The 12,623-nt window shown below is 44.8% G+C and overlaps 1 protein-coding gene across 1 annotated transcript in view; it reads right to left on the reverse strand.

The window, feature by feature from the left end:
* Nucleotides 1-2,865: 2,865 nt before the first annotated feature.
* NF1 (neurofibromin 1) overlaps nt 2,866-12,623 on the reverse strand; it is a 70,082-nt gene continuing 60,324 nt past the window's right edge. The window contains exons 46-58 of the mRNA XM_034069098.1: nt 11,734-11,835; nt 10,672-10,812; nt 10,217-10,343; nt 9,935-10,066; nt 9,389-9,524; nt 8,535-8,692; nt 7,516-7,638; nt 6,704-6,831; nt 5,946-6,046; nt 4,958-5,100; nt 4,503-4,549; nt 4,163-4,379; nt 2,866-3,812 (exon numbers count right to left, since the gene is read on the reverse strand). Of these exons, the coding sequence (XP_033924989.1) occupies nt 3,670-3,812; nt 4,163-4,379; nt 4,503-4,549; nt 4,958-5,100; nt 5,946-6,046; nt 6,704-6,831; nt 7,516-7,638; nt 8,535-8,692; nt 9,389-9,524; nt 9,935-10,066; nt 10,217-10,343; nt 10,672-10,812; nt 11,734-11,835 (1,698 nt within the window). The 3' untranslated portion in view covers nt 2,866-3,669. The remainder of the gene's footprint in view (nt 3,813-4,162; nt 4,380-4,502; nt 4,550-4,957; nt 5,101-5,945; nt 6,047-6,703; nt 6,832-7,515; nt 7,639-8,534; nt 8,693-9,388; nt 9,525-9,934; nt 10,067-10,216; nt 10,344-10,671; nt 10,813-11,733; nt 11,836-12,623) is intronic.

Genomic DNA, 12,623 nt, shown 5'->3' on the forward strand with positions numbered 1-12,623 from the left:
ATGTCCTCGCATGGGCCGCGTGTTAAACCCGGGTTTTCCTGAAGCTAAGTCTCATGTCCAAGTACACTGACTCCATGCTGCAGGAGCAGCCCATGCAGCAGTGACTGCCTGGAAGCCCACCAGCTGCCTGCAGGAGCCACTCGCAGGTCGCAACACTTGGATCTGTCTCCTGCTCGCTAGGTCAGATTCAAATCCTCACCAGCAACTAACTACCTGCTGATCACTACGAGCAGAGAGGAGTAATGGGCAAGGAGGGGATGGAAGCAGGCTGGACTGGGAACTGAGGGGTGCTCAACAGAACGAAACGGAGCAGGGTGGAGAAAAGCCAGGAAAAGAGAACAAATGAAGGAGGATGCGAGCAAGAAAACAAAAAGGCAAAATAAGAGCACTGGCTGTTACAGGGAGCAGGCCAAGTGACGCATGTGACAGTAAGGCACTGAACGACTAATTACTAATAGGAGTAAAGGCCATGGTCCCCTCCTTGATCTAAGCACAAGCTTCCCAACCACTGGTACTGGGAGATGAAGTCCCCGTGTATCAGAGTGCACGTGATCCCAAAATAAACCCTGGCCATCGGCTGTAACTACACCCACATTCAGCTCCTGTGACCCACGTATTTGACACCCCTGCTGTAAGAAAGTTCTGGTCCTCTCACTGAGCCATGCAGTGAAGACTTGAAATGACTCCCCCTCCTTCCAGGAAACAGGATAAATTCAGTTTTGTTGGCTTCCTTTATGAAGGTACCAGGCTTTTTTTCAGCAGGGACTGGGAGCCTGGAATAGTTCTCACAGGAAAGGTAACTGCAATCGCTGTCCATTTTGGTTTCACATTCTGTGTTTCAAACAATGCATTAATTTAGGGACTCTCTTAATAGAGGCAATGCAAAAATCTTGACAGAGGTGCTCTCGCATGCTCCCAGTCAAACAAAACCCCTTTGGTTGTTCCTCTGGAATTACTGTTCCTGTTTACAGAAAATCTGCTTCTATGGGAAAACTGAAAACTACTTTTTTCTACCAGCAAATTACAAGAGATTCTTTTTCCCTCCTACCTACAAACCTTAAGGCTCCTACAATTCATTGTCTTCAGCACAGCAGAAAGGGCTGGAATGAGCTCGACTCAGACTAACAAGCACTCACTGGCAGCGATGCTGAAGGTGGCTCTTTGACGTGTGACGTGTGAGATGAGAACAGCTTTTACATCAGTGATTCCCGGAGCTGTCTGTGCACAGCAGCTCCAGACACAGCCCCAGCCACTGCTCTACTCCTGCTCTCAGCTCTGGCCTCACAACCTCTTTCACAGTCCCATGGCAGCTCAGGAACCACATTCCTACCACCAGGAATAAAGAGGTTTGGTTGACTGCACGAGCCTGCACCTTTCCCAGCGCCTCTATTCCAAGACTGCTGATTCTAAGCTTTCCTCTTGTTTTGGCAAACTATTTGCATATGAAGTTTGTGTTCAGAGTTTTTCCAGGACTGTAAACAAATTAAAGAAATTAAATTGTTATGTTAGGAATCAATACAATAAAGGTATTTTTATTTACATACATGTTACATCGTTACGGTGTGGATACATGTGAACTATGTGCGATAGCGATAAAGTCTCAACACTTACTTGTACCATTCTCTAATAATTTAGCTGTGGAGTTTGATTTACTGAAAGCCACTAAGGAAATTGCACTGGAGGGTTTTACTGCAGCTTCTGGATATGCCTTTGTTTTCCTTTAAAGCCACTTGAAGACCTAACATAAACCAGGGCTCTGGCACTGGGGAGTCCAGCGAGCACCCAGCTGATGGATGGGCCCTTGGCCACGATTCCTGCTCATCCCAAGATCAGCACCCAGCACATTTGAGCACCCGCAGCACCCAGCGCTGCACCTGATACCTCACTGACATAGCAGCACGTTCACAGCCGTCCACCACAACACACGACTGAGTTGACAAGTGCTTCACAGCGACAGCAGCTTCAGTGCTGTGTCACCCCCGAGCACGAACCCTCATGAACTGAAAGCCCAGGGGCGTTCTGTGAGATGGGTTTGGCTGTAGATGCCTGGACAGACACCAGGAATTGCACTGCAGACATTCAGACGTAAACCTGCACTCCACACAGCATGAGCTGGCTTTAAATTCATGTACCTTAAGCAAACATTGCTGGTTTTACAGCGCTGCTCGGGCAGCATGGAAGCAGCTTTGCCAAACGCCATCTCCCAGAGCTCAAGGTTTAATTCCCCACACACCCCACGGGTTATTCTGCCAGGAATTCCTCAAAGGAAGGGCAAAACTAAAGTAGATGCTAAATGGAAGAAAGAAGCAGTAAGTTTTCAAGACTGCTACAATGACAGCATAATGGTCAGTTCTTGATAGTTTCTTTCCACTATACAACCTGTTTAGTGCAGTTCAAGTATAGCAATGTCCTGGGTTTAGCAGTAGCAGTCATTTTTCTCCTCCTTAGTAGCTGGTGCAGTGCTGTGGTTTTAACTTTCAGCCTGGACACAGTACTGATAACACCAATGTTTTTAGTTACTGCTCAGTAATGTTTAGTCTGACCAAGGACTTCGTGAGCCTCATGCTCTGACAGGGAGGAGGGGAAGCCGGGAGGAAGCAGAGACAGGACACCTGACCCAAAATAGCCGAAGAGGTATTCCAGACCACAGCACATCATGCCCAGGATAAAAACTGGGGGCAGTTACCCGGAAGGGCTAGATCACTGCTCGGTCAGGCTGGGTATTGATCGGCAGGTGGTGAGCAGTTGTATTCTCTTCCCTTGTTATTCCCTTATCGTTATTATTATTGGTGGGAGCAGTAGTGATCTGTGTTATACCTTAGTTACTGGACTGCTCTTATCTCCACCTGTGGGAGTTACATTCTTTCCATTCTCTTCCCCATCCCTCCAAGAGCAGGGGGGAGGAAGAGGAGGAGTGAGAGAGCGGCTGCGTGGTTCTGAGTTATGGCTGGGCTTAAACCACAACAAGCAAAAAACTCTGCTTTGGAAAAAAGCCAGTTTGTCCAGTCTGGTCCATACACAGTCCAAACATGTGCAGCTATGGGGTGGGGAATGGAAGAGACTCCTGTGGCCTCCTTCTCCTCTCGAATTTATTGCTGATTACCAGGGATTTAACCTAATCCACCACAACGGTTAAGCTCATTGCACTGCAGCTATCCTAAGTTTCTTTTAAAGTATGGTAAAAAAAAGTCCACAGCTAAAAATCTTACAGGTTTGAATTAAAACCAGGATTATAGGAACTTCCTCTGGCTCATAAAGCCACCACCTTGAAATGTGTGCAAACAGGGTTAAGGACGAACACGTCCCTCTAGAAGAGAGGCAACCAAGGCAGACAACAGAAGCAAGGTAGAACTGTCTACAGGCAATGGCTTTCGAGTTTGGACACGACACGGTTCTGCAGTGTTAAAGAACTCCACACCTCCCTTGGCTGCAAAGTCCATCAGGATCTACAGGAGCAGTTCTGAAACACTGACTAAAACCAGACACAGAAGGGAGGAAATGAAGGCATTAAAACTCAGGCAATGTCTCAGGAGTTGATCATCTGGCAACACGGCTGACAGGATGGGAACTGGAAAAGTTAAGTGCAGCATCACAACCGGTGAGGGCCCCTGCGAGGGCCCACGTGCGTCAGTCTCCAGACACAGAGTTAAGGGGGTCAGGGAGGAGCAATCACACGATCTTTTTGATGCTGTGCCGCTTGAAGCTGCCCGCGCTGCGCTGCTTCTGCACTTGGCTCGCGGAGCCATGGCGCATCCTCCCGCTGTTGGCGTGCCCGGCGGTGGGCGACAGCTCCACGTTCTCCTTGTCGATCCCTGCGGAAACACAAGGACTGGGGTTAACCTCACTGCATCCTGCAGCTCCAGAGGGGACCAACAGCCTGGACCAAGAGGGATGGCGCAGCCCGGATGCCACCAAATTCCGCCATGATGACACATGGAGGTTCATTCTAAGCAGGGTATTGGCTTATGTGTAACAACTTGGAAGACAACTTTTGGGCTGGATAAATCCAACATCTGAAATATCAGTGTAATTAATAGCTGAGTGAACAGTTTAGTATCCATTTGACCCAAGAAGACAAAGAGTTTTGATGCATAAACCCCTCCAAAGAAACAACAAAGCTACAAAAGCAGTGAATTCAAGATGGACCGGAACAGCCACTGACCTGGGGAGTGCTGGGACGTTGCAAGAGAGGTCATGGAATTGGAAAGGTTGAGGTTAGCAGTAATGCTCAGCTGGCTCTGCACTGCAGGGGGATATGGAGAGGTGGGCGTCAGGAGAGATTCTTCACTGGTTTCCTCATCGATTCCAGGCAAGTATGTGTCAATCAAGGCATCAAGAAACTTCACTATGAGCTCAGCGTAGTCTGGGATTTGTGTTTGCTGTGCATGGTGGGGGAAGAACAAAGAGATTGATTCTTTTCTCTAGAAATTCTATGATCTTCATCTGTCCCGGAGCACCATTGTGCTCTATACAGACACTTGCAGGGAATGTACTGCTCTTACCTTAGAGAAGGGGCCAGCAAACCTCCACAACCCATTAAATCCAAAACCTACAACAACAAATCCAGTGTTACCACAAACACACAGCTCTCAACTGACCAAAAACAACGAGAAATGGAACTTCCCAGCCTTACAGGGTTAAACTTAAACTCATCATTTACCCCCAGTCCCGGTCTGTATTCCTTCAAATTGCTTAGCAGACACAATATTGAGTTTCAGCTTCTTTTGACACACACAGCTGGTGTAGGACTTTGAATTTTAGTGCACAATAGCAGGGAGCAGTTTTAATATTCATGGCAGCAGGGTTTGTAATATGCAAACTCTTCTGTTTACAAGAATATGACATTGGCAAGATGCCACACAAGAGCGTTCTATTTAGGGCTGCAGTTCCACACCACTGTCAGTAGTAAATCTAACTTCAAATATGGCTGCTTTTGTAAAGAAGGAAAGGTATTTACTCTGTAGGTAAGAAGTCTGGTATTGAGGCGGCGACTCTTCATGGTAGACAACGCTCTGAACGATCCCATGGATTGGATTCAGCAAGTTTGGATCCTGGCACAGCGATAGGAGGGTATTGATCTTGGAATCCAGTAAATTGTGCCTGAAGAAAACGAGAAGCAGTTTATTTTTTGTGCATTAAACACAAAGCAGCCGCAGTTCCCAAATGACTTCAGAAAACAGCAGCTAAGGTGGGATTGTCAAAACCTCAATGACTTCAGAAATACAACGCAATTCCTACTCATGTTCAGTGTAACGCTTCCAAAGGGTTGCACTCAGTGTGCCCCATTGAAGCATTTACCTCACACTTTACATTGCAAAGAGCTTCATTATTTTCAAACAACAAACAAGTCACTGGATTTGGGAACGTTTCAGAGCTGCAGTTTCAAAGCAGCTTTTTCACCCTGTGGCAGTTTTCCCTCACTGGGCTTTGTTAATACAAATGCCACTTACTTATAACTGTGGTTTCAATAACTCACACAACTTGTATGTGCTTTGCCCATTTATAAAGCCAGAAAATAGCAGCATGATTTTTACATCATGCTCAGGTCAGCTTTAAAAGTCTGCTCCTCTGAAGACCCAATGGTTGGGTTTCTCTTACATAGACTGACTCCAGCAAATACTACTTTTAACAGGTATCTGAAGAAATACCACAGTGTCCGAACCTGTGCTTTGAATCAGTTGTGACTGGCACATGGAATGCTAAGTACAAAACCTGAGTGTGGTTGGGGTGAAGGAGCAGCAGCAGCAGTACCTGAGGAGGCCTGGTCCAGGAAGAACATTGGATCAGTTTAACACAGGGGAAAAGGATGATTCTCAGATTGCTATGGACAATTGCCCCAGCAAGCCATGGACAGATGAGTCCCTCATACAAGCTTGTCCTGGTGCAGACCTTTTAAAGGAAGGGTCAAGTCGAGAGTCCCCATGAACAGAGTGCTGGATACTTACACAACAGGAAAGACCTTTGGGAAGACAACGCTGGCTTCTGCTAAATACTCGTACAGAATCCGCTGGTCAAACTCATCAGTAGTGTACTTCACTAATGTTGCCTGTTACATGGAAAAGGATTAAATGAGCACACTTGGAATCTGAGCAGTTATACACAGGCTTTGTTGCTGTAGTTTAAGGTTTGAAGATTTCTGAATAGCAGAAAGCAGCGTTACAACAGATTCATTTGTGTCCTCTCTGGACATGGAACTGAGTCATTTTGTGTGTATGTAGGAAATAAAACCAGTTGGTAATGGCTTCTCTTTTGATAAATATTTAGTCAGCTAGTTGGATTTTGTCAAAAGCAGGCAACTGAATCTTTCTGAATTACCTCAGGAGTCCAGCTGTAGAAAGCACCATCATACCGTACCTCTATTAATAGTTAATCATTGAAAAACTGAATTATGCTGGGATTCCAACAGCTTGCACTTCTCGACTTTAGAAGTATAATGTATTACTATCATTTTATCATAGAAAATTAGTCTGTGATAATAATCTGCCAGGAAAAAAGGGACAATTGTTGGACAAGTTCTACAAGACAAGATGGAATAATGAAAATTGAGCACATTTCTAACAGTGATTCCTAGAAAGCTGGATCAAAAGAATCGACTTGCACATCACAGGGATGCTGATCCATGTGAAGCTGGAAACACTGCAAGGAGCACACATAATGTAACAGTCTCAGAAAATAACAGGGAACAGACAGAAAGAAACCTTACAAGAACCGTAAGGAGCAGCGCTTGTATTTTGGGGTCAGTCAGGACTTCTTCATCGAGCAGGACATTTGACTCGGACACAGAAACCTTCCGGAGATGCGGGTGCTGCTGTGGTGATATTCTCTGGGTTTCTGCCAGATAAAAAAGAGCAACTCATCCAAAGCAAAAGCAACCCCAACCAAAACAGAACTGGCTCTTGCACAATGAACTCAGTCATATGCAAACTTTGAGGTCACCAGCATTCGTAAGGTAGGAAAGCAACAGCTACGCTGGAATGCTGGCAGCACTGGACCGTTCCATGGGATGTGTTATCAAATGGTCAACAATAACCCCAATTTCCTCATCAGTGAAATACAGGCCCAGGGGTGGCAAGTCCCACGTTCCGGCTCTGGCAGCAGACTGCCATCAGACACGAGAGCAGAACCCTGGTCTTGCATTGCAATTGGGGGTGGGGGCACAGGAAGCAGATGTGGGAGACGATGAAGAGAGGCATTCGAGGCATTAGGTCACGTTCCATCTCCTGCAGGAATTTGCAGCTCGGGTTTGTTAGCTCAGGAAAAGCCAGATTTGGTTTATTTCAGTCCACTCCTGTATGTACAGCTTTACAGCTGCAAACGGAGCAACTCTAATTCAAACCTCAGTTGCTAGTGATAGCAAGACTTGGCTCTCCAGAAGCCACTGCTGAGACAGATATTTCTCCCTTACCTTGTAGTGTCCTAGGCAAATAAACACTGAATTTAGAAAGAATTCTTTGTATGTGCATACAAAGCATTTATGATTAGTATTATTCTGAAAATGTTAGTCCTGTTTCTCACCCATTTCATAATCATTTTCGGCTACTCTCCTCATTTTGGGAGGCGTTGTGATTCCAGATTCCATGTCTTGCCTTTTAGGAGCCTTTGTGTCCGATATCAAATGGTCAAAACTTTTCCTTGTACCTAAAAACAATTTATCAGGCAATTAAAAACATTAAACCTAGATCCATATTCTAACTTTTCCTGATTTTCTGGCCACGCTACTCTCCTATCTACAACGCATTGACAGGAATCTGGGGACGTTTTCACCATTTTCAGGGATGGTAAAGAAAATACGATCACACCATGCCGCTCTCCATCACAGGTTCCAAAATGCTTCACAGTATGTATGAGGGAAGCATGCAGTTTACTCAGAGATGTATGCTGGGGCATGCTATGGTTTCCTGGTCACCACATCACATCCAATAAACATGCCAAAATGTGACTACTGAAAAGGAAGCAGTAACAGGATCATAATGGAATAACTCTCCTCTTCTTCCATGTGCACCACGGAATGTAAAGGGTACCCACAAGTTACACCAAGCAACTCATCTTGTTTCTCTGACACTGAGGCTTTGCTTGTACACAGGATGCACTGAGAAGCCATGAATAAAAACCAGATTGCTTACAAAACATCTAAAATGTTTTGGGACCCTCTCTTCTAGCACAAGACAGAGAACTCAACACAGCAGCTAAGCTACAGTATTCGGCTTCTTGGTTTTGGTGAAAGAGGGCTGGTGGCAGAACACTGGCACTGTGAATCTTTAGTGTTTGGAGTATCTCTTTTTCTTCCTTTTTGCCCTTTTTTCCTCCACATATTTTGAGTGTCACTTTTGCTTCCCCCCTTTGTGATCAAAAGAACTGAGTTAGTCCTCTTTAACTGTACAGTGCTCTGTAATCATACTTTGTAGGAACTGCATTCATTCCTCTGTATAGGGAATAAGCATTCAAAGTCAGAACAAATACAAGTATAATGTCTCGCCAGTAACACTCCCTGGGGTACTCTGCAGACAAAGGAGTGAATTAGTTATGTGAATAACCTAGAAGCTTTTTAGTGTTCGCTTGTGACGGCTGCCCCATATCCAAACTCATGGACTTTCGTGTTCGAGGGCTTATCTGTCCCACTGTCGGGTAACTGGCAGCCAGGTGTCTGTCTGACCCCTTTGGTGATGACCAGGGTTGGTTTTCCTTTAGTGTCCTGAAAGTGCAGAGAAATTCAATTAAGAAAATCTTTTAAACTGTGCATATTTAGGCATAAACTGTTCAAACAGCCAAACTATCCTGTATTAAACCCATCTTTCTTAACAGGTTAATCTCCCCAAAACACATACAAAGAAATAGTAACTACTTTGCTTGCAAAACTGACTAGTGAAGGCTAACAACCTGATATGGATGCAATGCTGAAGAGATAAACAATAAAGCTATGAAAAGAACACAAGCAAATCAGCCTACAAGGCAAGACAAAACTGGATGCTGAGAAGAGAGACACTGAGTAAAGTGCTCCCCACTGAGAGAAACTGGCTCTCCCATCGCTTTGAGGTGTGTTTCTCAGCTTATATATGTGCTGCATATAGACAGGCTCTCAGGTGTTCAGATTTTCCAGTGACAAAGCTAAAGTGACTACTTATAGAAGGACAAACAAAACTTTCTTCTAAAATATAAATGAGATGAAATTAGGTCTTGTAGAAAGATGTTAGCAAAGAGTTTAACAACCTCCAAAGCAGGTAAGCTCTGCAATACCTTTACAGACCTCAGAATTAAATCCATAGGAATTTTGATACCCAAATTTCCCTGTGACTGAGTTGTTAATAGAACACACGTTACATTTGGGTAATTTATTAAAGGAAACAGACATTGAAATGTGTGTGAAATATCTAAAAGTTAGACAACCAACCTATAGCTAGTGTCACTGTGATGGATAGGGTAGGTATCCATGGGAACATTCTCCATTGAAACGTCTGTCAACAAGAGAGACTTCCTGTGCTTTAGGCTGCAGCGACTTCGAACTTCCTCAGACACTGTCAGCAAAGCTAAAAAGCCAAAGAAAGCCAATGTAAGTTTTGCACAGAGGCAAAACCCTAGCCCTAACCCATCCAGTCACAATTACAGCACTTAAACACTTGCCCTCCATGGTCACAGTGTTTCTAGATCACTAGGAACACTGTAAGGCACACACTGCAGTGCTTAAACCCAAAAACCTTCAGCCTCCCTGAAGCATTCCCATTGCTGCACAGCAGCTCTTCTGTGGATGAAGCCTTCAGCTCCCCAAACACTGTCTCTGATGCACCCCAGCCTAGCCCAGCCCCTTGTCCACCCCCAGTTACAAGCATCCTTCACGTTGGTACAATTTTATCAACCTAAACCCGTAAGAATTCCCACAAGAATCCGTTCACTTCCAGTCAGCACAAACTGAGAACAACGTTGGATTGTCTGGTTTTACCTGCCAGGTAAGCCACGCTCTGGGTGTTCACCTCAAACTTGTCACAGTTCCTGTGCTTGTTAACCAGAGCTAGTAGTGTGTGTAAAATCCTCACAGTTCTTGCTACAGTGGTAGGAGAAGGGTGCCTGTACCCTAAGAAATGGGGTTAAAAACCAAATACTCTATTTAATGTTCAGTGCATATTTACGAAGCATTAGTATGTTCATTAGCATGTTCTCAAGGCACTTCACATGAAGGGTAAGGAAGCACAACTCTACCAGAAGATGCAAGATGTGTTCTTACCCTTCAGGAGGTGTCCCACTAGTGCAAAGTTGAAGTTGGAGTTGAAATTCAGCCCAACAAAATGGTCCATCTGCTTGCAGTGCCACTCGAGGGGTCTCCTGATCTCCATGAACACCTCTTCCGGGCTCTGACCAGGAAAACGAAAACCCAAGGGCTGCTCATGATAGCTCAAGGTGTTCTTTTTACAGCTGACAGAGTAATTTTAAGAGCTTACACTGAAACACCAACCACACCTTTGAACGCAACACATCCGTACGTTCCTGTTCCAGTTCAGAACACAGTTACATACATCTCAGTTTTGGTTTACCCAAGTGAAACAATTCCTAATGCAAATTGCAGTTTCAGTTGCTTACCCAGTGTCCAGGAGGACAAGGGCTGTGGGTTTTTCCTCTATTAACAGATGTAACTGCCCATACAAGCCCAGTGTCAGTCAGAGCTGGTTGCTAACAGCTCACCTTGTCGTTGAATACTCGAAGGCTGTCCAGGGTGTGCAGATTCTGCTCGAGTAGGGCTGTACCTGCTGAGTACAGGTTTACTTCATCCAGCTGCAGCACTGCCATGGCTACCCAGAAGAGGGCCTTGTGCATCGGCGAGTCCTGCAGGGAAAAGAGAAAGCCACGATTTTCAAGTCAGTTCCTGTAAATGAAAGACAAATGGGACTGGCACACAGGTTTGTACATCACTGCGACTCTTCCTGTAGCCAGTCCTGTCCTCAACCACATCCACTCCAACACACAGATGTTTATATGAACCTGTCATCTTCATGCACTTAACAGGTGAATAGTAGAAAGTGAACTAATTTCAAGCCTTTTATTTTGCCCTAAGCCATTCCTTCCCTCTTGTACTCCTTCCCTTGCTCACAACACGTCAGACACACCATGCCTCACACCACACTGAACACAAACCTGTTCTCAGACTGAAAGCACGTGCTGAAAATGGATTGCAACCCTGCACACAAAACTGGCCAGGCAATTTCTGCTCCAGATCAAAAAAGCACACAGGAGGAATACAGACCTTGGGGTCTCAGGCAGCAGATTTGTCTAGCAACAAGGTTTATGTACTAATAGTAGGTGCCTGAGGCTCTTCCTTACTGGAATACCTACTGGAATGCTGCTCATATCATGAACTTGAAAGCACCATACAACAGATGGCCAAGTTAGTGGCAAATCAGAACAGACTGACATTTACTGCAGGCCATGCCCTGACAGGCCTGTACTGGCAAACACTGAGAGCCAAGGCTGAGAACCTTCAGACAGCCACTGGCAGCCTGTGCTCCATCAGTGCTGGGGCTGATGGAGCAGAACAGCTCAGGCTGAGGTGTTTTTAAAGCCGTCGCACAGGTCCCACGTGGAAACATCTGACACTGCCCATCTGTAGCACTTGGGCATGAGTCATAGCAGTGAAGTGTGAACTTCAGAGGCTCCAACATTCACTCATTTTGTTAAGGTTATACCCATAATTGTATTTTTCATTTACAAACTATGTTCTTTGCTAACTCTAAAATCACAGGTTTTTACCTTGTTAAGAAGAGGCTGAAGCTTGGTGAGGGCTATAACTGTAGCTTCTATCAGAACTTGGCTATTGTAATTATCAGGCCCTTTTAAACAGCTCTCGAGTCCCTTTGTGTAGAGGGAAAAGAAAAAAGTAATTAAAATAAAACCCTAATTAGATTCTGCTTTGTAAAAAGAGGATTAAAGCTCTAAATAATTGTTACTCTCAATGAGCTTACGAAGCTTGAGCTCATTTCAAACCAACTCTCAAGAACTTTTCCAAATGGAGATTTACACAGAAGTGATGCAAGCACTGCTGAAAGCAACTGCATGGTGTGTGTTTAAAAAGTAAGGGTGCAAGGATTATGGAGCCTCTCTTCTACAGTTCAGGTGCTGCTCAAATTGAGAGTTTTATGGACATAAACTTCAACAGATGCTTAAAGGAAACACATTTAGCACAGGGTGTCCGTGCTACGGAATGCAGCCTTCTCCAGGGAACACGGAGCACCAGCACCAAGTGAGGCAGTCTGCTCAAAGTTTTCTTAAGTGACTGTCCTGCTCTTTACTGCATTTATTTATAACACATTAGGTTATTAACTGCCTATAAAAACAAGGAAGTTGTGAATCATGTGCATGCAGCCAAATGCCTTAACGGAACATTCCTCATTTATTTAAATACCAATTTCTCCATCCATCTCATCATCTCAAATCATGAACTCAAAACTGACAGCCACTGTTACTTTAGGAGCCACAGCAGTGACAAACCTTACTGCCACCAAATTGATGTCAAATAAAAAGCTTGGTCTACATGAAGTGCATTTCCAATCAGTTCCATAAAACAACAGGCTTGGAAAAATATATTTATCCTCAAATTATACTGAGTTCTGTACTTGATGGGAAGATAAAGCTAAAAATAG

This window comes from Melopsittacus undulatus, chromosome 13 (genome assembly GCF_012275295.1).
Source record: "Melopsittacus undulatus isolate bMelUnd1 chromosome 13, bMelUnd1.mat.Z, whole genome shotgun sequence".
NCBI classification, from domain to species: domain Eukaryota; kingdom Metazoa; phylum Chordata; class Aves; order Psittaciformes; family Psittaculidae; genus Melopsittacus; species Melopsittacus undulatus.